The sequence below is a fragment of the Pelecanus crispus genome, chromosome 17 (assembly GCF_030463565.1).
Source record: "Pelecanus crispus isolate bPelCri1 chromosome 17, bPelCri1.pri, whole genome shotgun sequence".
NCBI classification, from domain to species: domain Eukaryota; kingdom Metazoa; phylum Chordata; class Aves; order Pelecaniformes; family Pelecanidae; genus Pelecanus; species Pelecanus crispus.
In genome coordinates, this window is record NC_134659.1 from 3,486,492 (window position 1) to 3,514,049 (window position 27,558).

General features: G+C 48.2%; 1 protein-coding gene across 1 annotated transcript; it reads left to right on the top strand.

Moving 5' to 3' along the window:
- Positions 1–4,142: 4,142 nt before the first annotated feature.
- On the top strand, positions 4,143–24,977 carry C17H6orf89 (chromosome 17 C6orf89 homolog). Its single transcript, XM_075722445.1, is given in 9 exon segments — positions 4,143–4,160; positions 4,163–4,257; positions 7,842–8,049; positions 9,329–9,494; positions 20,640–20,794; positions 21,128–21,249; positions 22,523–22,649; positions 23,096–23,219; positions 24,187–24,977. Coding segments are annotated over 9 exon segments (1,101 nt in total). The 3' UTR covers positions 24,273–24,977.
- Positions 24,978–27,558: the final 2,581 nt, after the last annotated feature.

The following is a 27,558-nucleotide window of genomic DNA, read 5'->3' on the forward strand; positions in this document are numbered from 1 at the left end:
CTTGCAAGAGCTCTTTGCATTGCATTGCCCCCAGTGCAGATTTTTGCACTATTGCAGCAAATCTCAGGATGGGGAGGGAAGAGCAAGCTGCTGCACCCTGCCCTTCTGCAACTGAGACGGCTTCTTTATGAAGTACTGAATCGGTTTTAAAACCCAGTGTGAAAAATCTAAACAAGCACATGTCACATTTTTAAGGGTTTTTTTCTTTTTACAGCTTGATGCAGAGAGCTATATTTTTGCAAAGACAGACATACAGACTAAATAAGTAAGAATACAAGTGCTATATTTTAGTATTTTTATATATTACATGTGTTGCCTTATCGCCCAGCAGTTCAACAGAGGTATTTAAGGACTGTGCTTACATGCAGATTTTGAGGAAATAATTCTGCTCAGATGGGTTTGCTTTTTGTTGCCATTATTATTTATATGTATATTATGGCAAAGCATAATAGTAGCCAGTTTCTGCTTTACAAAAACATAGTGACAAGAAGAGTTGGTTTTCTAATAACATTATATATTGGGGGGGGGGAAAAAAAGTCTATAATTCTGTTTCAGCTTAGCTTTCCAAGGAAACAAGGCTTAAGAGCTCCTGATGCCTGTGTATATGTACCTGTTTTCTCTTTCTCTGCTTCAAACAGCTCTGGAGTCCAGGGGCTGCTTGTAGCAGTCCCCGATGGGTAGTAACTGCAATGCCATGAGACGTTGTGACTTCTGTATGAATAAAGCCCTGCGTAACTGAGACTAATTAACATTCCCATTGATGGAAAAATTGCAGTTTATGTTTAGTCCTTATTACGCAATGACCAATCTCCACGGGAGAGACCTGCGATGCACAGAGCCAGGTGAGAACAGGCTTCCTTGGTTCTGCTGCTCACAGAATTGTCCCTTTAAATGGGCCAGCTCTGTGTGAGACCCAAAAGCGCCCGCTGGAAATTATGTTGATTTGCAGATGGAGATGTACAGAGACCACTGATGGACCAAGCTCATGCTCAGAAAAAACAGGGTTATGAGCTTCTCCAGGTAGGGTACAACTTTGCAACGACGCAGGAATTTCCCAGTCTTGTAGAGATGAGTTCTCTCCTCTGCGTGCCCCAGCTCGGTGCTCCAACACCTCTGCACTACTAAAGCCCCCATCCCCTACGTGTCTTGCCCCAGCCTGTCCCCCACCACAGGCCATACTCCCTTGGCACTAATCTTTAAAAAACTTTCTTTTCTTAATGCAATATATTTATACTCTCATTCCATGTTGATCCCTCTTTACCATATTTCATTATAAAATATTTTTACTGATGGAGCAGTGGGAGCAGCCTGAAGACCACAGCTCTTCGGGAAGGTTTATGCGGCTCACTTCAGGGCTGTGCCTGGATTTGGTGTTTGGGGTATCTAACAATGGCCTGCTTGTTTGTTCGGGCTGATCTTCACTATTTCTGCTTTGCTGTTTTATCTTAAAATAATATAAATCCAAGCACACTTTGCAAGTCTGGTCCATGATCAGAGAAGCACCATTAACCCTGATTAACAGGGTTAATTAACAGCCTGATTAACCCCAAGAGGTTCTTTTTACTGGGTCTGCAATGGTTCCTGGCTGCATGACCCCTGTGCAGAGCTGCCCAGCTGCACATACACCAAAGCCATTCATCAGATCAGCTTTTCCCTTTGCCTAACTTTGCCGGGATTATGCATGGAAGATGCTGCTTTGCCGAGTGGTAGCTGGATTGCCTAAAAAAACGTTTTTATTTGCTGGCAAAAGAGTAAGGAGTTGAGGTTGCCGAGGCTAAACTCTCCCATTAGATGGCAGCAAATGCAGCAATACCTTCAAACTGTGCCATGGTTGTGCTGCAGAGAAAGACCAGGGAGCTTGAACAGGGCCCAGAAGAGAGATCTGCAAAAGAAAAGGCTTCCCAGAACAACAGACTGAAAGAAATGTCTGTCGTCTTCCACTAGAAATCAGATGGATTGAGTTTGTGCCCGAAGGTGTTGCATAAAATGAGTGTTACTCCACTTCAAACTTCTCCTCCAAACTTGGAAATGAATTTTTCATTGCCAGGTTGAGAGAAACACCAGGAAGGCAATAAAGCATGTTGGAAAACACAGTCAGCGTGTTGCATTTGAAAGCATCTTTCACCTTTAATAATTCACAGTCCCAGCAAACATTCCCACGTCCAGAATCAAAGGGACCGCTCACTGGCAAGCTGTTAAACACATGCACGAGTATTTGGAGGAGGATCAAGGTCTGAGATATTAATAGCAACAGGGAAACGCATATTTGTTGGGACCACAGGAATTTTTTTTAAATCAGGTTATTTCCCTTCGAGCCGTTTCTAATTCCTCAAGGCGCTCCACAAGAATTAGAGGAGCTGCCGCAGCCAAGCCAAGATTGCGGCAGATCTCAGATACCAGCCCAAAGTCAGCAGGCGTTTACCACCGTCTCGCTTTGATGCATCCCCCTTGAAAGCAGAGAACCCGGACGAGCTCCTGACAAGTCGGAACAAATCATCAGCCAAAGCTTTTGGTGCCCGAGCCACCGGGTCTCCGGTCTTGCCCAGAGTTTCACCCCACTCCCCTGGAAAGGCAGTAAAATGGGGATGCAGAGACCGTCCCGCTTCCCACGCTGGGATTGACAGGGCAGGAAATTCAAACCTGATTAAGAGGAAGTACTTTTTCTTGCAATGTTTAATTAAACTGCAGAATTCACTGCTTCAGGAAGTTGTTGAGGCTGAGAACTTAAACAAGGCTGAAAAGAGACCGGAGAGATACCAAGAACGCCCGTCACAACCAACAGCTCTCTCTGGAAATGCATTTAATTACAATTAAGGACTGAAGCCTGCATCTGAGAGCTGGGTGAGGCTGAGATCCCTTGCTCCTGCTTTCTTCTGAGCTTTTCACACCGGAGGTGGCTCTGGGGACCTCTGCTTGCTCCGTCTCCCAGCCCTTTACTCCTGGAAGCCTTCCCTACACTTTTTAGGGCAGTAGCATCTTTCTTCTCCCCCTGCTCCCCAGTTCCCACCCTGTGTATGGTCACCACTCGTTGCTTGAGCTGCAGGAAGGGGCATCCATGTCCCCATGGGGCTGGGGGTAAGTGGGGTTCAGGGGGGCACTGGATGGGCCTCGTTGGGGGGCACAAACGCAGCTCAGCGGAGCTGGAGGAGGTAAATGGGACCGATGGGGCTGCTGTAGGGTTTGGGGGGGCTGTAGGGGGTGATGGGGGGGATGCTGGGGACTTAGGGGGTGCTTGGGGGTGGACGGGGGGGTCTCATGGGTGCTGTGGGATCTGGCTATCAGGATTTGGGGATGCTGTGGTTTCCAGGGGGTGCTGGGGGGGTGTGTGTGTGTCTCAGGGGTGCTGTGGGCTTAGGAAGGTGCTGGGGCGGTCTCTTAAGGTTGCTGGAGGGGGTGTGAGGGTGCTGGGGGTTCAGGTGGGTGTTGGGGATTATCTTAAGGTGCTGGGGGCTCAGGTGGGTGCTGGGGGGGGTCTTAGAGTTAGTATGGGGGTGTCTGAGGTTGCTGGGGGTTCAGGTGGGTGTTGGGGATTAACTTAAGGTGCTGGGGGCTCAGGTGGGTGCTGAGTGGGGTATCTTAAGGTGCTGGTGGGGGTCTGAGGGTGCTGGGGACTCAGGTAGGTGCTGGGGGGGTCTTAGCATTAGTATGGGGGTGTCTGAGGGTGCTGGGGGCTCAGGTGGGTGCTGAGTGGGGTATCTTAAGGTGCTGGTGGGGGTCTGAGGGTGCTGGGGACTCAGGTAGGTGCTGGGGGGGTCTTAGCATTAGTATGGGGGTGTCTGAGGGTGCTGGGGGCTCAGGTGGGTGCTGGGGGGGTCTCTGAAGGTAACGGGGGTCAGGCAGGTGCTGGGGGTGTCTCAAGGTGGTCATGGGCTCAGGTGGGTGCTGGGGGTCTTAGGGTTAGCAGGGGGGTGTCTGAATGTGCTGGGGGGGTCTGAGGGTGCTGGGGCTTCAGGCGGGTGCTGGGGGGGCTGAGGGTAGTCACGGGCTCAGGGGGGTGTCTCCGTGTTCTGGGCTCAAATGGGTGCTGGGGGGTCCCATGGGGGACTCTGGGCTCCGCTGGGTGTCGGGGGGGGGGGGTCCTAGGGCCACCGGGGGATGCTCTGGGCCCGGGGGGTCCCGGGCCGCCCCGGCTGGGCCGGGCCATGGCGGAAGCAGGAAGCGGCGGGGCGGCCCGGCCCCCCGGGTCCCGCCTCCATCGCGGGCGGGAGGAGCCCGGAGCCGGGCGGCGGAGCGGGGCAGCCGCCGGGCGGAGCCGGGGTGAGGCCGGGGGCGGCTGAGGGGGGCCGGGGCGGGGGTCGGGGGCCCGCAGCGCCGGGGCGGGCGGGGCTCGGGCCCTGCGGTGGGCGCAGGCCTGGGGGGGTCCCCGGGCCTGGGGGGGCTCCCCGGGCCTGGGCCAGGCCCGAGCCAGGCGCCCAGCTCCGGCGCTGGGGGCTGTTTGCTGCTGCAATGTATTGATTTTTATTTGTTTATTTTTAAAACGGTCCTGGCTGGAGCAGCTCTGCCTCGGAGATAAATAAGGGCGATGCCGTGGGGCCTGTGGTGGTGGTGGGTGCAGGTCCCTCCCCTGGGGGGTTTTAGCCCAGGGCTGGGCCCCGACCCCCCTGAGCAGGGCCGAGGGAGGCGGATAAACGGTGTTAAAGCAGATGAGAATGTGTTTGTGTTTATATCGCTGTTTCAGGTTCACCAGCGAGGCGAGCAAGCGTTCCCTTTTAAAGACAGCGTTTCTCTCTAAATATTTAGCTTTATAAAGCCTGGGTCCCGTCACCCCGCTGTGCATGGGGTTTGCGGGTAGGACCGGGCGCTCGGGTGGAAAGCCGAGCACCATCGCTATTTGTGTTTGCGGAGAGAGCCGTTTGTTCCTCCTGGGGTGCTGGAGTTCATAAAAAAAATAGCTCTAACATATGGGTTCCCGAGTTTAAAAGGCCTGTCTCTGAGAGGCTGCTGTGTGGAAGGAATGAGACTCGCTCAGTAAGCGTGTGTGACGGCAAAGTGGGTACAGTAGTCTGTTGTTACTATTTTGTTGGTTGCATTGTGGAGATAGGGAAATAATGGATTGTTATTTGTTTTTTTAAGGCCTCATCTGCGCTCAAAACAGGGAGCGTAATGCCTTATTTCTTAGCTGAGGACAGGGGTTACTGGTGAGTTTGTCAAGGAGCTGTGTTGGGTTTTTAATGTCTGTGACTTGCAGGGGTTGTCTTCAAAGGTGTTTGTTCAGAGTTGAATACAAATGTAGAGGGGGGACAACTGGGATGTATCTTGGCATTTTATCGTAGTAGGATGCTTCTGCTGTTTGGAAAGGGGGAAATTGCCGTGTTTGACAGCACTTCCGTAGGGAAAAGTGTTTTTAAGTGGTTCCAGGCAGATTCAGCAAGCAGGGGAAGCTTGCTGAATCTGCTGGAATTCGGCATGGAAGAGCTTCACAGGTGAAAGCTTTGGCACATGTGAGCCAGAGGAAGCTAGATAACCTTTCAGGCCATGCAGCGCAGCAGTTGCAGTGTCAAAGCAACTGGAGTAATCATAAAAGCTGGGGGGGAAAAAAAAGCATTTAATATCCTGCAGATGTGCTGGCTCTTGCTTGTTATATGAATCAGAGCATTACATAAATGAAAGAGTTAGTAAAGCAATTTATTGTTTTTATAAAGCCAAATGCATGCCAGGTGCTTTACAGATGAGAAGAAAAGGTCCCTGCCTTGGAGAGCTTACGATCCATAACGAGATATTATTGATCAAACCTGCTTTGGGGCAGCTTTGCTAGCCCATGGGGCTGCTCAGGTGGTAAGATCTGGGACAAATATTTGCATGGAACGCAAGGAATGTCGGTAGAACAGGGCCAGGAACTAATTAACCTGGCAATGTAGTGCAGCATGTTCTCATTGCGTGCTTGGGGTTAGGTTTTAATTTGGCATTTTACTATTTTGGTGTTTCTAAGGCCACAGCTAGAAATTTGACACTAATGTTAATATAACATCTGACATTAACTGCTTGAGTTAGATGCTTAGGCAGCTGCTGACCAAACAAATAAGGGTTATTTTTCAGCCAGATAATTTTCCTGATCTGATTCACCATGTGACGACATAAACAAATATGCAGGAGCAAAACAGGGAATTGATCTTGGGGAGAGAGGAGCAATTGCTGAAGCTGGTAGCCCTGTTGAAAAGTGGGGTTTTTTTCTGAAGCTACACACTAGCATTGCAGAAAAAAAGATATTAAAAATGCCACTGTTGAGTTCTGACTTGTGGGAGCCCATGGTTTAGGGGGAGAGCTGTCAGCCAGTTCTTTAAAGGCAAATCAGGTTTCAGGCTTGGTTGCCTAACAAGAGAATTTTATTTCTTGATACATACATTTATGGCTGATTTGTCCTGTGGGAGCAGCCAGAACGAGTTACGGCAGAGCAAATCTGAGTTTAGGTAGCATGTTATGCAGTGCTTGTCAGCTTGTTCTCAAGTGAGCAAAACGGATCTGTGCTTCGAAAATGCAGGCTGTGCTGTGAGGTGTGTGCAGAGAAGATCCGTGTAAATAGTTACACAATTCTCGCAGTACAGCGATGGACTTCGCGGAGCGAGGGGGTGAATTGGGTGAAGCAGCGCACAGGATTCATGAGCTGCTTCCTGGTGGTACTTGGAGCAAAAGGGGGACAGGGGCCTGATTTCCATTTTCAGCTGTGAGCTGGGTGTATTGGTTGTGCTTCTTGTGTTTTTATGTGGTGGTCCTCAGCCTGTGCTTTCAGGGCGATGCATTGCTAAACTGTGTCTCTCCAGAAAGAGTTTTGGTTGTCCCAGTTTGATCCAGGTTAGAGTTTTCCCAGCTCAGAAACAAGAAGCAAAGCAAGACCTCACAGATGCTCCCTTTCCCCCAGCAGTGTTTTTCCGAGGCTGGATGTCTCTCTAACAATGGGATTCTCACGTTGGCAGCTACTAGCTTGTCCAGCAATTTCTTTGCGTCTATTCTTCAACCCATCTGCTGCTCTTGGTATCGCGAGGCTCTGCCTTTGTGGCAGACAGGGGGAGTGGTAGAGGAACACATTTCTTTTTTTGGCATCTTAATGTTGATCGCTCATAGGTGTGTTCTTACAAGCTTCCCCATTGAAATTTCACGGTGGGAAATAATTTGCTGTCAAATGCCATTTTGTCTCTGTCTCGTGTTCACAATGCAATTCTTCCCGCGGTATTTAGTTATGTGGCATTTCTGCATATGAATGACCCGCAGGCAAACTTTCAGAGGAATGTAGGAGCTTTTGTTGCCTGCAGAGCATGCTGCTATCACGTTACTGTTACTCAATAATCAGTTGGCCTGGACATTAGGTTGCGAAAATTTAAACAAATTGTAAACTGTTGAACTTTGCCCCACACATACTGCTTATTTCTCTGTCCTGTTCTTATCGCTGACAGGGGATTTAATGAAAACGTTAAAATAAGCGACTAAAATTATAGTGCAGGAGAGCTTAGCTTGGCTACTGTGTGTGATGATCGGCTTTGTATTGCTGGCTCTTGTACTTGGTGAGCAATCGCTTTATGGGACGGATTTGTTTGGAATAGATGTATAAATGGAGTTTCATTGATTTCTGGGAAGCTTTGTTCATTTACATAAGCTGCGAATCTCGGCTGGTTCTTCTCTTGTCAGGAAATTTCACGGCTTCTTTCAGTCCCCGGGAGATACTGAACCAGCAGAGACTCTTAGGAGTGCAGCTAAATGTTTTGCCTTTGGCTGTGAACAGGTTTGCTCCAGAGAAGTCTTCCTTCTTGCCTAGACATTGCGATGTTCCTGTGATCTCTCTGCACGTGCTGCTGTTGAGCTGTACAGCTGGAGTGTGTTTTCTGTTAACGTACTGAATCTCTCCACAGGGATTTTTCATCGGAGGCCATGGAGCTTTCGGCCAACGAGCTCAGCATTTATGACAGGCTATCAGAGACGATTGATCTAGTGAGGCAGACTGGCCACCAGTGTGGGATGTCAGAAAAAGCCATTGAGAAATTCATCAAGCAGCTCTTCGAAAGAAACGAACCCCAAAGGGGACCTCCGCGGTACCCTATTTTAGCGGCTCTCTACAAGGTAAGATGTCTTTTGTGTATGCACAGAGCGTTTGAGGGTTGGAAGTTTTCCTTTTGCACCTGAGCCTTTTATTTTCCATTGTGTTTTCTTGATGAATTTTTCCTAGTTCTGTATTTAAAAAGCTGTGAAGTGTAGCTTGCTTCTCTCATCCCATGAATTGCTTTGAAAACAGAAGACAGCTGACCGAGATTTGAAATGCTCACGTGTGTTGAAAGTTTAACATGTCAACACCTTCCTCTCCTTAAATTATTAAAGAATGAGACTTGGATTGATTCGTTGGGCAAAGATTCCCAGTGTCAGCACCCTCAGTGGAAATGTGAGGAAGGAAGGAGATTCTTAAAGTTCAGGGTTGAATAATGAAGAGATCCAGGTTCCATTTCTGACCCTGTCACAAGCTTCCACCTGTCTTTATTCTCCTCCTAGTCCATAAAATAAACCTGTTACCGTGATGCTTGATGCTAGAAAAAATGTTTTGAGACCCTTAACTAAAAGACACTGCAAGAAGTTTTGCAAAGTGGGTGAAAGGATGCTATTGTTAGGTAGGTTCGAGTTGTTTGCTACAAGAATGAAAAACTTCCCACTGGCATAATGCTCAGTAATATTTTAGTGTCATCTTTACAAAATGATCACGATGGTTTCTATTTAGGAAAAAATTCAAGCTTTCATCCTCACATGCTGTAAAAAGCTGTAAAATGAGGCAGGAGACCAGGAAACTGGAAATTCGAACTTTCAGCTTCTGTTCTTGTTTTTGCTGTTGATTCACTTTGACTTTGGCCAGGGGGAGAAATGCGTCATGTCATCTCTTTAAGGCTTATTTGGGATTCTGGTATGGAGGAGGGAGCTGGTGCCAACTCTGCGAAAGTGTTTCAAGGCTTGACGGATGTTTGCAAAAAGCCTTGAAAAACCTTGTGTAAGAGGTATGGCAGAAGTGCAAGCTTTTATTTGATTAGGTGGGAGGAATCAGAACTATCTGCAGATAATCCTCATTGCTCTGGTGCTGGATTATTTGCAGTGCTAAAATAGACGAACAGAGTTGTGTGGCTTGGGTTTGAAGGCTGCTTAATTTTGTTCTCGGACAGCCCTAACAATAAAACTGAGTGACAACGCTGTGTCTGTAAATAGCATTGCAGCTGAACAAGGAGCCACAGCAAAAATTTGAGTGTTCATCTTAACTGCGCACAGCCACAACCCCTTGATACCAGCGAGAAGGTGTGTCCTGTTCTGAAGAGACATCAGCTCACTGCAGTATGATTAATTATGTGCCTCTTTTCTCTCGCAGGGCCTGCTCACGCTGGGATTGGTCTTGCTGACTGTTTACTTCATGATCCAGCCGTACAGCCCGCTGCCGCCTGAAGCTCCGCTCTCCAGAGCCCATGCCTGGGGCTCCCTCATCGGTCACATCCGGCTGCTGTCTCTGCCCATTGCCAAGAAGTACATGCTCGAGAGTAAGGAAACGATTCCTCCGCTGTAACATAAGCCTAGCAAGAAATACCAAGTTAAATACCAGCCATGCGAATCATTTGAGTATCTCCCTGGGCACCAAGTAACAAATGTGTTACTGGCATGGCACCATGGTTTTCTCTTTTCCTACCACTGGACTTAAAAATAGCATCCTGAATTCTAGCTAGGGCTCTTTCCCTTCCATTCACTGGGCCGAAGCATATTTTATCTCTAACTTCACAATTTTGTCCTTGCACATTTTCTTTTCCTTGCTTTTAACACCTCTGTTTTTTTCTTCCACAAGAGTTCCTCTTCCTCTAAAAATCTCTGCAGTTCTGAGAATCATACTGAGATAGCTATGCTGGGTAAATGTCACCTTTTTTTGTTTTTTCTGAGTAAGCAGGCAAAAACGGTTTGTCAACCAAATCTTGCTATCTGTGAGCAAAGTGTAGAAACGTCAACATGTGACCCGGGTTTAAGGAAAAGTAGTTTTTGCCAAGTGGCGTATTGGGAAAGGACTGTGGGCTTGAGAGCTACGGTGTTTATAGCGGTTAACATGACATTAAGGGTAGCGTGTGTGTGTGAGGAAGCTAGATAAGTGGCTGCCTAATGAGGTGGTCCCATCACGGGAGAGGAACGTAATAGATTTTCCTAGACTGGCATAATAGAAATGGAAAAGTTCAAGTATTTCTCATTCTCAGTTAATCATTTCCACTGACTTAGACTGGCAAATGGGTGTAAGCATGGGCTCTGCCTCTGATAAAATACAAAGACTGTCAGTAACGATAAAGCTGCGAATTATTTTGAGCAGGGATGTGGCACAATGCTGGTCATCTGTTGGCTTGCTGTAAAAACAAACTCCTGTATCCATGCCCTCGACGGGTTTATATTTAGCTTCGGCAACTCATTGTGTTGGAGTTGTCTGTTCTGGCTCTGACCTTCCTGCCGTAGCTAAAAAGGGCGCCCTGAAATGCCAGCGCCGTTCTGCATTTTCTCTGTGTGTCTCCCTCTCTTCCGCTGACACATGGGATTTCTGTTGATCGGGTTCGTATGGGTGGGACGGGGTATCCCCCATTGTTCATCTCCTTCCTTAAACACTGGGATCTCTCGCAGGGAGGAAAAAACAAAGGCAAGGAGATGGTTCTGATAGCCACTTGGCATTAGTAGCCTGCTTATCTGATGCATTTCAGCATTGACATGAGTCTGTGCACACCCCTCTGCTTCTGTACGGAGAAGGAAACCAATGGGAACTTTAATGCTCGTAATTCTTCAGTGAAATTTTGTTCAGAAAGTTGACAGGTTCTTCCTTCAGATGCCGCAGGGCTCACTTGGATGAGGAGAGCCCAGGGAGGTTCCCTGGGACTGCAGAAGGTTTCCAGGACAGGGGTTGCCTGAAATCGTGAGCGTCTTGCTGTGAAGATAAATAAGAGTAGGAGCAAGTCTGGGCTACTGGTGGGAAAACCAGCTGAATGGGGAGGAGATAGGGAAACATCCAAAGGAGCAGGGGAAAAGGGAAGGGAAGGATGGATGGGGAGGAAGGATGCGAGGTGGTTGTTTAAATGCATATAAAATCCCTGATGGCTTCATGAGTCCCGTAAATCTTCAGAAGTGATGAGCAATAGGGTGGGCAGCAAGCCAGTTCTGGGGAAAGGAGGGGAAGTACGGAGGGGATGAGGCAGTTCCTGCCCTGTTTTTCCAACAGTATTAGCTTGTGGTAGGAACCGCAGCACGTCCCGATTAACAGGTTCGCTAGGGATGGCTGGGGTAACTTTGATCTTGCCTCAGCAAAAGAAACTGGACTAGACCCGGCTGTTTGAATGGGAGAGTGCAGCACCCAGGCTGAACCTTGGCTGGGTTTCTGTGGGAATCCCTCGTGTCCTGGCTTCCTGGCGGGCAGCTGTGGCTACCGGGCTGTCCCAGCAGCGCTGGTGTCAACTTCACAGCTTGCTGCTGAGCGGACAGTGGTAAAGCCATCCAGCAGGGATCTGGAAGAGAGATTTTCATGGCCCATGGCTCGGTGGTCTCCCGAGCTGTCTTTCAGCCCTGCCTTGTGCATGATGTAACATTTTGCCCTTAATTTTGGCCTGGTGGTCTGCTGAAGGGAAGGGATAAAGCTACATCTTGCCGTCCTGTTTGTCGATGTGAGCATAAGGCTGGGAGGTCTTGCAAGCAGGTCTAGCATTCTCTGGTGCATGCTTGCATAGGAGAAGGCACCATGCAAGGAGGCTGAGCAGCAGAGAAAAACACTGAGGGACTCGACGTACAGACTCCTCTTCCTTTCTCTACGTAGATCCCGGTAGATGAATTTTTTGAGGGGGCTGAGGATGAAACTTGGAGCTTTCTGTGCTCAGGCACCAGTTCAAATCCAGCTCAGGCTGTTCTTGTTGAAAGCCACCTGTTAGCAGTTTGGAGGCTGCCTTGGCCCACCAGCAGTGCTGGCAGACTTCCCCCGGCCCCGCCGCCCAACGTGGTGCGGACAAAGCCCAGCCATGGCGAGTGTGGGCGTATGGGTGGTCCGGTTCGCTTCCTCCTGGCCTGAAGCTGCCTGGACAGGCAGGGGCAGCCTGCCCGCCTGGGGCTGTGGTCTGGGGCCGTGCTGTCCCTCCTGAGCCTGCTCGGGGAGTAGTGGGCTTGGGGCAGTTTTCCTGTCTCCGGGATTGCAGGTTGGAGCCCGGTCCCCTGGTAGATGTGGGCTGAGCGGCCAGACTTGCGTTGTGTTGCAGAGCAACAGGAGCTTGGATGCCTGGTTTCCCCCAAGAGCCAGAGCCCCACGTTAGAGTGGTGGTGGGGCTTTGGGAGGAGCAGCTCCCTCCAGTTCAGGGTGACCTGCCTTCACTCTCACCTTCATCCTCATCCCTTCCACCCCAAGAGCCGTGCTGTGGATGACAAGGGTGGCTGTGGGTGGACCTTTGAGCGGCTGAGGTGAGGAGCAGCGTCCGCAAAGCGCTCTCTTGTGTTCAGTTTGTAGGATTAGGTCCAAAGTAAATTTCCTTTTTGCCTGTCTCTCTGCTCGGTTGCTTGCCGGCTTTCTCCCCCAGATCAATTCCCATATTAAAACTAACGTTCTCACCCTTTGTTTCTTCAAAGCTGACTCTTAGACCCTTGGGTTTGGCGTCTGTGCCTCTTTTTCAGCTGTTTTCCCAGGGCTAGGAACCAAGGTCCCTTCGGTTGGGGAAGAGTTCTGCGGAAATGTGGTTTGCATTTGCTCTTCCTGAGCTCATGTTTATGCAGAGTTTGTGAAAGCCCCAGTGCTGGGTCACGCTGCCTGCTCTGGGCTGGGGAAATGCCTCGCCGTGGCAGTGTGCGGTGTTAGCCGGGTAGATCAGCGCTTCACGTACCCCCCGGGGAGCCGATGGGTTTGCAAACCTCTGGGCTCTACCTGCTATAAGGAACACAGTGGATTTTGGGTGGGCACGTGGGTTAACTCAAGGCTTTCTAGTGCTGTTCCAAGGAGAAAGTAGGGCCTATGTAACCTGGATTTCTCTTCTCTGATATACGCTGGGATGGAAAAGTCATTCCCTCTGTGTTTCCGTTCTCTGGTGCAAAGTAGGGGTATGAGTACTTCTTTCTCCCCTGTAAGCATTAGGAAGTAATATAATGAGCTCTGCAAAGTCTGTAGTAATCAGAGCCAAATGAAAAGGGGTTTTCTCTTTTTTTTAACAGAAGTGTTAAAACCACAATGGTGGTCACTGCACCTGTTTTTCAGTGGCTCTTCACAGCTGTGTGACATCCTTCTAGCTTTGTTAATATCTAAATATGAATTTTGATGTCAACTGTTGATAACTGTTCGCTGCCGGCCACACAGAGCAATGATGTGATGAGCAGAGCATTAAGGTGCTCTTACGTGAACTTGTGTGTCTGCCCATGGTAAGTTCAGTCACTGCAGCTCAAAAACCTCAGCAGAGCAGGTCGGTCAGTGGCGAACAGGCTCTCGTCCAACAGCATGACAATTTGCACGTTGTACTGATAACAGGGGTTTGTAATGACCTCAAGGAAAATCCAACTTTGCTGCTAATAATGAGACTCAGTCCTGACCGCATACATCCTATGCAGTTCAAAATTGACTGGATCGGTAGCTGCTCAGCACCCTTAAAATGGTGTAAACACACACTGTGGAAAATAGATCCCGTGCAAGTTACTCCTATCTTGGAGAAGACTCCTTGCGTTTAAAAACTCTCTTTGGCATAGACCAGAAAGGCTAAAATCATGTTTATTGGTTTTATACGTAATCTATTTTAGAGAAAGGAACCCTGCTGGAATAGCTGTGTTTATGCAACACCTTGTAAACAGCCTGTCACCGTCACGTCCCAAAGCAGGGTGCAAGAGCTATTTGTGGGGACGGGTCACAGCAGGCTGGGTTCCTGGGAGAGGACAGCAGCCTCTGCCTCTTGGCTGGCCACCTTCAATTTAGCTGGAGGCCTGCCTTGGCACCTGGCCAGGTCCTGGCTTCTTTCTGATCTTAACCCCTTGCAGGCAGCCTGCGATGGGCCAGCCACATTTCTCTCCGCTTCTCACGCTCCTCTCCTCCCCTCTTAACTGTAGGCCTGAAGTGTTTATCCTTGGTGCAGCTCTGTACAGAAAGGGAGCATCCAACACGCCTGTCTTACACGAGGGGGGACTTTCTGCTTCTTGAGTGCGACGTGGGCTAAGCACCCAGGTATTCCGGCAGCCTTCCCCCATGAGGTTTTGCAGCTCACGCTGTATCTGACCTGCTGGGTTCAGTGATGCATGAGCCCGAGGAACGTGGGCCCGCTCTGAATGAAAAGGTTGCACAACAAGGCTGCTTAGGAGATAAAGCAGGGTCTGATTTCTAACTTCTTGCTGCCTTCAGCATGGCCTTCTCCTCTTGCTCACAAAGGATCTTACCTTTTCTCTCCTAAGCAAAGTCAAGCTGGTTTGCCTTTGCGTTCATGCATATTCTCCTGCACCCACTCTGGGGACTGGAGCATTTTGAGGTGGATGCGAGCGTGATGTGGGTTGCAGCACTGTGCAGGGCTCCCTCCCATCCCCGTACAGCTGGCAGCTTATCTGATCTTTCTGTGTGTGTGTATGTGTAAACAACCCTTTTATAATATAACGTGAGAGCTGCCAACAGACACGTGTGTTGGCTAGTTCAAAGGGGGGGAAAAAGGCTGACTCTGTAGTGCAGGGTGGTGCCAAGCTGTTTTCATATACTGCTTTACTTTGGCCTCTGTTCAGCCAGCGGACTGTTTATTTGGATTTGCTGACAGTAAACTAACTCCAAATCATTGTGGTAATCTGGAACATGGAATACCCTTCCTTTTGCTTCTTTATTTCGATGCCTCCAGAATTTCTTGTTTCCTCATTTGGAGAGCAAGTGAATTCTCACTTTGGGTTTGCTTGCCTGGAAAGAGAGCGCGTGTGCCGTACGTGGCGTGTTGCAGAGGCATTTCGCAGCCTAGCAGAGCCCTGTTTGTACTGGTGACACAGGCACATCAAACCTTTTACAGACTGGAGCCACTGCTGGGCAAGCGGCAGCAACTGGGAGGGATTCGCTTCAAAAGCGTGCTGTTCCTCCAGGCCAGGTTGCTCATGCAGACGCTGCCAGAGCAGCACAAGCTGTGTTCTAGGGCACGTAACCAGAGGTGCAGGCTGGAGTCGACTTTGGAGGCTTTCCTGACAGCTTGGTCCCTGCCTTCAGTTTTCTAGATTGGTAGGTGCAGATTTCTCCTGGAAATAATGTTCTTTTGCCCCAGTGGACTGTGAGTTCCTCTTGGGCTAGGCTGAGCAGCCTTGATTTCACAATGTCTCATTGGATCAAAATCATTCTTGTGCTTTGCTAGAGATTGACTAATCATCCTTCAGTTGTTTGACCAGCCGTTACCCATTAGTGAAATGAATGAGTAGTTCTTCGAGCTGTTGACTTTTTACCCAGAACAAAAATAAGGGTTTCTTGATGAGTTTATTTGTAACTGTTATTTTGTTGCTAGCTGTTCCTAAAAATGCTATGAACCAAACTGGGAGGTACTTTCTTCTCCTGGCATAAATATATTCAATATACTCGAAGCTACAAAAAAGTTCAGTACAAGAAAGAGGTGAGGATCTTGTGCTGAACAGAGACCCTCTTTGTAGTATATCTTTAAAACCCCACTGTGATGCATTCCTTAATCAGGACTTCCACGCTGTAATTAATAAGCACTCCTTATGATTCCTGTCTGACTTACTCAGGAACCCATCAGTTTAGCCTGACTTTGACATGACATTATAAATGATCAAATTAATTTTTAGCCTAGTGAAAAATTTCAGCAAGATGGAGCTTGGGAAATAGTGCTTTTGCAACAGAGTGCTTTGAATGTCTCTTGAACTGTGCCACACAGTAACTACAGAGCTCTTAATTTTTATATCTGTAAAGTAAGAATGATGAGATTTACTCATGTCATAGGCTGTAATTGTGAATTGATGTCTGTAAATTGCTTTGAGGTTTTAAAATACTGTTTTATCTTTCTGTAAGGTCTGGGAAAGGAGGCGTGGTTATAAGCATATAGTATATCCTGCTGCAATGACATGGCATAAGTAACAAGCTATTGACTTGAGCATTACAGTATCTGTAAGTGCAACGCAGGAAGTGGCTGGTCATATCTTAGGAGCAAGAACAACCTGGCCTGCGTGTTCTTTGGCTGTCAAAGCAATAACAGTAGGTTATGAGCTGCAACTTCACTTTAAGGTTAAGGGCTGGACCTTGCAAATCCCTGTCCTTAAAATAATGGAAAACAGCACTGTAAAATCCAGCATCTGGAAGCTAGATATTTTCAACTGGAGGGAGAGCTGCAGGCCTTCTGTGATGATGGTAATTGGACGTCAGAGCACTGAGGATCTTGTGGCCCCTTCACCACTGGGGATCTTACAGGTGGGATCAAATGCCTCTTAAAAAGCCCTGCCCTATGTCAGCCATAAGAACCAGCTTGTAGTTGGGCTTTTGCTATGAAAATGAATGGAGGAGGTAAGTACCCCGTGGGCTGCCAGATGCACGTCTGTAAAGGTCCCCTTTGGCCGAGGGGAAAGTATGGTCGCAGAGAGCAGAGGGTAGGCCGAGGTCTTAATCGCTTCCTTTGAAGGGTGTCTTCAAATCCACCTTGAAAAATTCCCTGACTTTTACAAATGTGCAGCTGTGGGGAGACATTGTGGAGATCAGCATCTTCTCATTGTTGGATCTAGCACGTAGGAACAAGGTTGTGGCTGTCAGTGCAGTGCCATAAATGAGTCACTGGGTCGGGTGAGTCCACCCCCATCCTGAGCTTGCATTTGAATCGGCCAATGTAGAGTTGGTCACGCTTTTTGAGAGCCCTGAAGTTTTCCTGCTCACCTACCCTGATTACAAGTATTTTTGTAGTTCTTGATGGTATGTTGGATCGTGTGAGGGACAGTCCAAAAGTGTTGTAGGTGTTAATGGAACAGCCAGCTTGTACAATGGACCTACAAGAAAGGACAGAGAAATGTCTTGTGAATATTCAGTGCATAGGCCAGTCCTTCTTGAGAGCCCTGAGTTTGCCCTAGGCTTGCTGAAGTTGCTTGACTGCTTCTAGGACTGGTCCCTAGTGAGGTATGTGGTGCAACTGGGGAATAGCATCATCCTCAGAAAAGAGGAACTAGGGATTTGGAACCAACCTATGCAAATTGTGGAGCTGCTTAGAGCATTAGACAGCCCTCTGGGGAGCTTGCTTCTAGCTGTTGTGGGTGATGGTAGCAACAACCCCCAAGGACAGAAGAGCTGCGGGGGCTGTGAAGCCCTGGGGGAGTCCCCCTTTCCCTGGACCAGACTTTTCTGTGCCTGCCGGACACTGCTTCAGCCTTGCAGTCATCAGTGCTGGGGAGCAAACCAGCTTGGTGGGGAGCCAGCAAGCTGTCTCAGTTCTACATGCAGGAGGTTTTACGTTTTCAATAATTTGTTAGGGTCAGGAGCAGCCCTTGGCTCCGTGTGTCTTGCTGGAGCAAAAGGTCCCCCTGCTACAGGGCTTCTGTTTGAACCTGCTGCGGTGGCAGACTGATATTTTGCCCTTCATGTGGTCCCTAAAGAGACCAGGGCTGTTGCTGAGGTCCTGCTCTCAGATGTATGTGGGCAAGTTTCCATAAGTTTTATTGCTTCGCTGCAACAGGCAGAAGCAGGGCCAGGTCTTCTCAGTAACCTCTTAGCTTCCAATCTGATCGTCCACACCCAGCATCTCTGGGGTTGTGTGCACACACCCCTCTGTAGTTCAGGGGACAGCCAAAAAACTTGGGAGATCCTCTGTGAAAATGTCCAAGAAGGCGGGGTGCTCATTTTAAATTGATTGTAAGTTGAAAATTATTTTTCTGCATAGTGGAAAGTACAGTCATAAACTCCTTCTAGCATTAATCATAGATGTGTTTTAAGGAAAGTTGTTATCTCTTCGTCTGTGCTGTGTTAGCAGCTGGAATCCCCAGCCCTGGCTCTGCTAGGAGTTATCCTGGCACAGGGGAGAAGACAGCTCTTGTTCTGGAGAGCTAATAAAGTGTAAAAGCAAATATTAGGTGGGTATGACTGATGGGAACTGAGGTTCTGCTTAACAAACCGAAGGCTGCTCCTCAAAGAGGGGTGAAAAAGCACAAGCATGGAGGAGAGGTTGGCTGGGACTGGCCCGTGCTTCTGTCGCGTAATGGATAGTTGTACGTGTCAACGCTACAGCTGCTTTCCTGCACTTGAACTCCGCAGGGATGGTTGCACACGCCCAGCACTTCAACATTTGAATGCGAGTGGATGGGACCATCGTGTGACGGCTGCACGTGACGGTTGCGCTGGGATGAAGAGTGCATCTTTCTTTTCAATCTCTGAGCAGACCGTGCGTGCGCACAGACAGCGCGCTCGACTTAAAGCAAAATAATCCCCCAGGGTGTCTGGGCAGGGTGATAATGTAAAAGGAATGCAGGGAGGGTAATCGAAAGAGAGAATAAGCATCCTCGGTAAAACTCCCGCTCTGGTCCCCAGTGTGCAGTTGCATGCCCTCTCCTCTGCGCGCAGTCTCTTCTCCCTCCCTGCCTGGGAAGGGCAGGCGCTTCTCGCTGCCCGTACTTGTCATGCCAGTCACACGCATGCTGGTGCACAGACTAACACCCTCAACAATAAATCTAAAAGATTAATTACCAAAAAAAAAAAAAAAAATCCCACAACCCCACTTGCGGCATTTGAAATGCGTCTCAACCATGCTCCGCTTGGGTTATTCACGGGGAAAAGAAATAACCTCCTGAATCGAGCAATTGAGAATGCAAATATCCCAGCCTAGCTCAAAAGAGGAATCAAGCTCTATACTGTCAAGCTGATTAGCATCCTGTTACGTGGGGTACTGCCCTGAGCCCGGAGAGAAAATTTTGGGACAACTGTGCTTAACCCTCTGGGATGAGGTTTCTAAGTTTTGCCCAGAAAGAAATTATAGTATCGCTACTCCCTGTATGATGAGAGACAATAAGATATGTTTTCTTGTTCTCTTCATGGTGACTGCCCTTCCTCTGGTGAGATCTTTCAGCCTTTTGTTTCCTGTCACTGACCAGCTGTTTTTTCTGAGTTGAGGGTTTTTTTGTTGTTGTAAAATTGAAGCTTTCTACAGGCAGTGGAACAAAGATTTTCTTTTTTCTCTTGTGAGCAGGGAGGGAAAGTAGGCTGGAGCAGTTTCTCATGGGAGCGGCACTTCTGCTTGCAATAAGGATTTTACACTTTGTTTTGCCTTCTTACCCCTTTCCCTGAAAGCAGTGTAGACGCGTCTTCCAGAAAGACTAGGAATTATATTCTGGTCCCTTTCAGTCCATATCCCAGCAGTAGGGTGGGAAATGCAGCATTTGGGAGTTGACTGGAGATATTTAGAGAGAAAAAAAGCAAAATGAATCCCAGTCTGTTCCTTGTTGTTATGTCCCAGTGAACCGAAATCCTCTATAACATTCTTGTTTGTCTGTTGCAGATGTAGGAGGGGAAAATAAAACAAGAGCTTTCCTATTAAGTGCTGTTCATCAGTTTTGATCCATGTGCAGGAGGGTGAGCGTGGCTGGAAACCACGATGGCAGTAACAGGCAGACTGCGTGCGGGTGTTTTCCCCCCCGAAAAGCCGCTGTGCATCCTTGTTTCCCAACTTTATTTTTCAGTCAAGCTTCACTATCTCTTCTTTCTCCCCTTTCCCATCCACTCTGTTTCCCAAGTGGGTAGCCTGCAGCAAGGTCCAGGAGACATGAGCTGTTTTGACATATGCTGGCACCAAACGGGGCGGGTGGGCCTGTCGTGAGGACAGAACTCTGGACGTTTCGTATGAGGTGTGTCCCGGGCCTTGGGTTTTTCCTAAACCACGTCGACAGATCAGGCATTTGGGTAGGTTTGCTGTCACTGTCCAAATTAAACATCTCCCTGTTGGATTAAGGCTGCAGAACCAGGGCTGTCAAACTGCCACAAAATTAGAGCCGTGTCCTTCTAGCGTGGCAGCTGCTCCTCTGGATCCTTTAGCATAGAAATATGTGGGGCATTCAGCGTTATCGGCTCTTGCCCTGTTCATTCAGTGTTGCAACAGGTCTCTTCTGTTAATATTTACTTAGTTTTTTATGCTGGGAGGGCTGTTAAGTTGGAGGAGGGGGGCAGAATACAGGCATCAAGTAATGGTTCAACATAAAAATTGAATTTTTGAAGATGTAAATATATGCAGTGTTCATTGTTGACCAGTTCAGCCGATTGTGGTGTAACAATGATTTTTTGAATTTAAAATGGGCATAGCTGTGGTCCAAGGGTTCCTTATGCCTTCTGGGTGTCTCCTTGATAACACGCTGGGATTGCTCTTTTGCTTGTAGACTTGTTTCAATTTAATTGCACTATATATGGTGCTTGCCATCCTTCTATTGGTAATGAAAGGGTAACTTAGCCTGTATGCCTCCTATATACAGAGAAGTGGAATTTCCATGAAGCTCTCTCATTTCTCACAATCCTCATCCATATCTCCAAAATCTTCATCCCATGCTGGAAATGTTCTGTGATGAGTTCCCTGCTCTGCTGAAGCTTGCTCTTTTTGAGTAACTTAGAGCTGTCAGAAGCTATAAGAAATCTCAGTGTTTCGTGTTAGGGATAATGAGTTTATCATCAAGTCTGTCTCCTTTCCTTTTCATTTTTGGTCTTATTAAACACATTTCTCTTGTTTCTTCCCAAGAATGCCAGGACTGGTGGGCAGCAGGTTGCAGACAGAACACTTCTATGCTTCCTGCAAACTGCACAGTCTGTTCTGCTGTGAAAAGCCTTCAGATAGTGACAGATTTTGGAGAACTATCAGAAAAGCTCCAGAGGTCTCAGCCTTTTCTAATCAAGGTAATCCATGGATTTGTAAGGCTGGATGATTAGTCCAAAGTCTTGAATAGCACCAGCCAAAGACCCCTGCCCAGTATTTTCAACCACAAACTCAAACTGCTGATTGAGGTAGAACATATATCTAAGACGACATTTAGCCCAAGTTTAAAGACGTCAGGGGGTGAGGAGCTCACTGCATCCTTAGCGAGTTGTTCCTCTGACTAATGATCATTGTGGTTGGAAATTTAACAATCTAGATGGCTGTCACTCTTGGATGTTCTTTGGCGGGATGGAAATGGGAGCGGGGAGGAACCCCGGGTGCACAGTTTTTATCTTTGTTTTGTGTCATTTAAGACAGGGCAGCATCTCTCCTATGAAGAACTGAAGCATTTTCAGTCCCAGGATCCAGAACTGGCAGAGGTTATAATAGAAGAAAATTCAGCTGAACTGTGGAGCTGTCCGTTTTTCTTTCCCTGGTGAGTCAAAGACAAAACATGTGATAGATGTATACATCCTTTCTGCAGGGGTGCCCAGGCTTTTTGCCTGTGTGAACTACCAGGAGCTTGCAAGTTGAACTTTAACTGGAGGGGAGGGGAACAGTAGTTGGTTAGAGTCTTCTCTCTGCCTGCTGGCACTGATTTGATCCAAGGAGAAGACTTCTGCACTAAAAATGGAGTGTTGTGGCTGGGACTTCACATATTGCTCCCCTTACAAGACAAAAATATCCCAGTGACTGCTCGGTCCTGTTTTTCAGGCCATACATTAATCATCTGAGCTGTGGTCTGATCACCTGAGGCAACTGGTTTGCATTTCTAATCACCTCTGTCCGCTCAGTGGAAATCCTCCACCATTAGTTCTGACTGAGAAGAGGTCCCATGACTTTTGCAAAACACTGAGAAGTAACAGAAAGCTAAGGGATCCCGCAATTTGTGTCTGGCCTCATGCAGGAAAAGTGGCCTACCCTAATCCTGGCCCTCTGTTAACTGTGCTAAAGCCTTTAGTGTGGCTCTAAGACATCTGAACAATTCAGAGCTCCCTAACACTGTTGCAGAGCAACCCGGTGTGTTAGCCAAGTCTTTTCATGTGGAGAAGTGAGAAGTAACGTGCCACCTGGTGTGGAGCAGGCTCCCTGGCACGTTTGTACCAGCAAAGGAGCAGTGTCCAAGCAGACCTGGAGAAGGGCATGGTGGAGTCTGTGCTTTGGCTAACGCTTAGACGGGATCTTCTTGCTGCACTTCTCGACCGCAGCACTGGTAGACGGATGATCAGGGTACAGAAGTATTAATCATGTCAAGCCACTAGACAGAGATGTAAAAATAACAAGCCCCACCCTGCCTTTTCCAGTTACATTCCCCGGCCTAGAGAACAGACTTGGATTCCCGCTGCCTTGCCATGTGGTTTCAGTTATGGTTGCGTACAATGCCACCTCTCTGCATCTTTTGTAATTAATGGACCCGATCAATGACTCGGATCATTTTGAGGGAAGAGGGGAGGGAAATTAAGTTTAGGCATCCATGATGATCTGTTTGTTCCCTGCTTACATGGTCCTGCTGCAGGTACTAAGAGGAAGATATGAAGGAGCACAGGTTTAGAAGCTGAGAGGTTGAATTTTGCTCCTAGGGGCTAGTCTGTCAGCAGGCTGTTTATCAAGCATGATTATTTGTGGAGAATTTTGATCTTGGGAGTAGCCTTTTAAATACAAGCATTATCATTGGGTGATATGTCTTTAATATGGGTTGTTTTGTTTAGGAACAAATCTGTGAATAAAACTCGGATTCTGCAGGAGTTTTTTCCCACTTCCTCTTTGCTGTCCTTCCCCAAGACAGTGTCCCTGGAGAGCTGCTTCCTCATCCGCCATCCACATTTGGGGAATAAGGTGAGAAATTCATCCCAGAGGCATTATATCCCTGTTTGTGAATTGTCCTCCAGAAGCTCCAAGTCTTTGGGGGATTTGCAGGACATTTTCAGCTGATATACTTGTGCCGGAAGGGTTCAGGGCTGTATCTGTTCTGTCCATCCCTGTGTAACATGGCAGCTCAAGGTTGCTGTGCCACCCAGAAGTCATGTCTGGTTTTGTGCAGGTGGCACACCGCGTCCATCTCCCTCGGCAGTTAGAGGTGCCCATCTGGTGTCCCAGCTCCGTTCACGTTTATGTCCTGGCCTTGCTCTGTAGCTGGGTGAGGGGATGGTCTTTTTGTGCACAGTTGGGCAGAATTCATTTAAGAGTTGCGTTTTAGGAGCTGTTCCTGGCGGTAAGTCTCACGCGTTCTGAAATACCTGAAAAGTTAGCAACGCTTTTGAAATGTTGTCCTCTCATCCTAGAGTTACAGTTTGCACAGCCTCTTTGCTGTTGGAAGCGGACAGCTCACCCTGACTGTTGCGCCTCTGGACAAATGCAGAGGACACTGTGAGATGTTCAAGGTGGAGCTGGAAGCTGGAGATTTGGGTGAGTGCTGGTGCTGTAGCATGCAAGGTCTGGGAGATCCCTTGGAGTCAGAGGACTGCTTCCAGCTGGGTCTTTTCTGTCTGACGCCTGAGAAGGTGTGTCCTGGTTTTGGCTGGGATAATTTTCTTCCTAGTAGCAGGCACAGTGCTGTGTTTTGGATTTAGTATGAGTGTAATGCTTATAACGCACTGATGGTTTAGTCGTTGCTAAGTACTGCTTGTGCCAGTCAAGGACTTTTCAGCTTCCCATGCTCTGCCAGGGGCACAAGAAGCTGGGAGGGGGCACAGCCAGAATAGTTGATCCAAACTGCCCAAAGGGCTGTTCCATACCATATGGCATCATGGGCAGTATGGAAACTGGGGGGCGTTGGCCAGGGAGCAGCGATTGCTGCTCGGGAACTGGCTGGGTATCAGTTGGCAGGTGGTGAGCAATTGCATTGTGCATCACTTGCTTTGTATATTATTGTTATCATTATTATATTGTCATTATTATCCTTACTATTTTACTTTATTTCAATTATTAAACTGTTCTTATCTCAGCCCAGGAGTGTTTCTCACTCTTACTCCTCTGATTCTCTCCCCCATCCCATCGGGGTAGGGGGAGTGAGCCAGCGGCTGCGTGGTGCTTAGTTGCTGGCTGGGGCTAAACCATGACAAGGTGGTGTGTGCAATTTCCACCTTCAAACTGGTGTGTGCCTGCCTGTAGCAGTACAGAGGAGTGATCATTCTGGCCTGGGAGTTTGTGGCCTGGAACACAAACAACAGGGTGCCACAAGATGCTCAGTGTAAAAACTGAGCAGTATGGGCTACGCAAGACACGATGCTCTGCCAGGTGTTCCAAACCCAGTGTGTCATTGAGGGCAGTGTCTTTCCAAAGAGCTCCTGCATACCCCCATCACTTCACGGGAAATGTGAGCAGTCATTAAACATGGATTCATCTAATATGGCCTCTATTGCATCTTCCAAAGGTTATGCCAGCGCAGATTACTGGACGATGAGCTTCATGGCCAAAGGGACAGAGCCGGCGGTTGTTTGTGACGGAGCAGCTAGCTAAGGACAGTGGGTTGGGAAAACAGAGCTGTTTCCAGGACAAGAACACTTTCAGCTTTGAAGCCAAGGCAACGTCTTGAAAGCGATAGACCTGGGGCAACTGGGGCAGGCAGCTTTGCCACCCTGCATGTTTACAGTGTTTAAAAATGACTGTTTTCCTGACCCTTGAGGTAATTCTTTGCCTTTCCTCAAATGTATTTTGGGAGAAGCGCAAGCTATTTATGACTTTCCCTGTCCCCTCAGGTAAGCCCTGGATTTGCAGCAAAGGGTTTTTTCCAGAAGCAGCAGAGGGATTTCTCAGGATGAGATTCACCTTGTGTCCTTTGTGGATTATGGCACTTCTGAAACTTCTGGGGGTTTGGGAGTGAAGGGGGTGTGTGACATTTCTGTGTACATTCCTCCTGCGGAGGAAGCTTTGAGCCTGTCTTGTCGGGTCAGCTCTATAAGGGAATGAATTGGTGATGTGTCCCAACTCCACCCCATCTCTCCATCATGTACATAGCTGTGTGCCTCAGTATTGTACCCCGCAAAGCCAATCTCAGCTCCGTGCTCCAGGGCTGACATAAGCCTTGCAGCCTAAGGGCAGAGATCCTCACCCACTGCATCGTTCTTGTACCAAAAGAATCCGTTCAGGCCTCTTCTTTGTGTCTTGTGATCACTTTTCTGCGGTTCTCTATCAGCAGGTTGTGAGTAAGTCAAATAGTTACTGTGCTTTTTCCCCTCCCCCTCCCCCCCCCCACTTCCTTTCCTACAAAAATACTGATGCAAGTTTTAGTGGTGATGATGCCGAGAGTGCGGTAGTTCTGGATGGAGATGGGGCTAGGTGCAGAGCAGCTCTGTACAAGTTTCATCTTCTGATTGTGCACCTAAGACACCAGGGCTGCACGACCATTTTCATATACTCCTTGCTTTGAGAGGCGCTGCCTGCGTTCCTGGCCCAGGGTTACCTACGGGAGCACCTGAAAGCATCCTCATCCCTGGCACTTTTTTGCGTCAACTCCTTCCAGACCTGGAACTCTGTCTTCAGAACGAACGTTGGTTTTTCCTGAGTCCTTTCCAAGCTGCCTTTGCATGCTTCCTGTTGCTTGAGCACTGCTTCATCCAATGCCATGAGAGAGGCTTGGTTGCAGTGTGTGCAGGCTGCGGATGCTGTGGTCCCTTCCAAGTCTGATCCTTTGGGTCTGATCCTGCTGTTGAAGATCATTTACAGATGTGTCAGGCTGAACTCATAGGCCAGGGCTGGGGTTCAGGACATACTCTCACAGTTGTTAATATGGAATTGGGAGGGGTTTTGTTTGAAAGCAAGTTAACTCTGTTCTCAGGAGTGAGAACCTTTTCCTCTGTAAATATTTTAGGTACGTGTAAAATGACAGATTGGAAAAATGTCTATCCAGCCTTTGTTTTTGAGCAAGACCAGGATAACGGGAGCGAACGTCATGCTAATCTTGTTAGGGTCTAACAAAAGCTGCCAAGTGGGATGGCCACGTCTGGCTCCTGTACGAGGATAAAGCAGAGGACAGTTCCTGCTCCAAAGAATTTAGTGTGAGGCCTTGACGCTACAAACATTTCTATGCATAACCCTTGTTTTTCTCCTGTAAATGAATAAGAACAACCGCAGCACCCATGTCAGTCTGTGTGCATGGCCCTCAACACTGGACCAACACACACCAGATCTAGTAGAACCAAAGGGGGAGAGCCTGACTCTCTCAGGACAGAAAAGGACTAATTTAATTTGTAGCAAAATATTAAAGGGAATTGGATTAATAAGACTTCTGTTAGTATTGTTAATGCTTGGGGTGTGTTTTACACTTGTGACACTACATGCAATCTTGTACATGCCAAGACACACGCACACCACCCCTCTCCCTCCTCTTAAAGCCTGGGTCTTAGTTCATGGAAATTCGTGAGTTTGGTGATGGCAGAATTAGGGCCTTGTTAGTGACTGTTGCTATTTACACTTTGGCAGCTTCTCAAGTCAAATTCAAAGGCTGACAAGGTTACTTCACCTCTTACCAGTTTTGTACCTGATCCATTTCTGTAGAGCATTTGGTTAGAGATGCATACGGAGAGAACCTGCTGGACCCATTATTGCCAAGATTGCGGGTGGTTCGTGATGCTGTCACTTCTAAGTGTCCTTGAATATAACTTGTAAAAGAGCTGCGGAGACAATTCTCAAGTGTCTGTGAAATGCCTGTATTTTGTGAGTCGCACTTAAGCCATTGAGGCTGTCTGGCTCCTTTGGGAAGAAGCAGAGAAAATGGATCTGTTTACGTTTGCTGTTTAGATTAGGGGGAAAGGGGCAGCTCTAGGGCAGGTTTGTGCCTATTTAGGAAAAGTGCTCTCACTTATTTCTTCTCCCCTCTGCAAAGAGTTGCAGCTGGTTGGACAGAAGATGGTGAATCTGGACTGTTTGCAGATCAGCTTTCCAAGTGCACTTTATGGTCTCTGCATAAGTTTCCAGATCTGTGTCTAGGCAATACATTGCATATGTCCCAACCTTGTTCCCTTTGGAGTTTACATCATTTGTTTTTAAACTTCCAGTATATTTTCTCTTCCTCTTCCAAAAGCTGTAAGGAATTAGCTGCTAAACTAAAACAGGAGGGCAATTCTTCTGCTGATAAAGAGGCGATTTTTGGCCCTAGCCGCTGTGGAGCGCGGAGCCCCAGTCTGTAGCACGGCTTCTAGAGCAGCTCCTGTCTTCCGCTGCCAGAGAAGTAGTGTTAACGCCTTCCGCATCGCAGCGCAGGCATGGAAAACTCCGAGGTGAGGCCAAAGTGGCAAAAATAGGATGGCCAAAAGGAGGTGTTGACACCTTGGCCAGATGGCTGCAAGTGAGCCCTGGTCATCTTCCTCATCCGGACCTCCGGCTTCACAGAGCCTTTCCCGAGGATGCCGGGGGCTGTCATTTCCCTAGAGAGCCTGGCAGCTCCTAGTGATCTGCTGAGGCTGAACTGGGGGCAGTGTCGCTGTTTTCTCAGCTATTGAGGCATCGGGGTGGCAGACGTGATCGGATGGGTCACAGAGGGTGCACGTCCCATCATGGTCTCCCTCGCCTCTGGCTTCACTTCGGCGCTTGCGTGTATCCAAGTGTACATGCTGGTTTGGACAATCCCCCACTCCCCACCCTGGCCAGCTCAGAGGGGTGCCCAGTCAATGCATGTGTCTTTTTTTTTTTTTTTTTTTTTTTTTTTTTTTTTTTAAAAAAAAAACCTATTTGCGTGCTTTAGAGCTCTTTGCCTGTGAGCTGGGAGATGGGCTCCCACTCGCCTGACATCCCGGAGGCTGCGAAG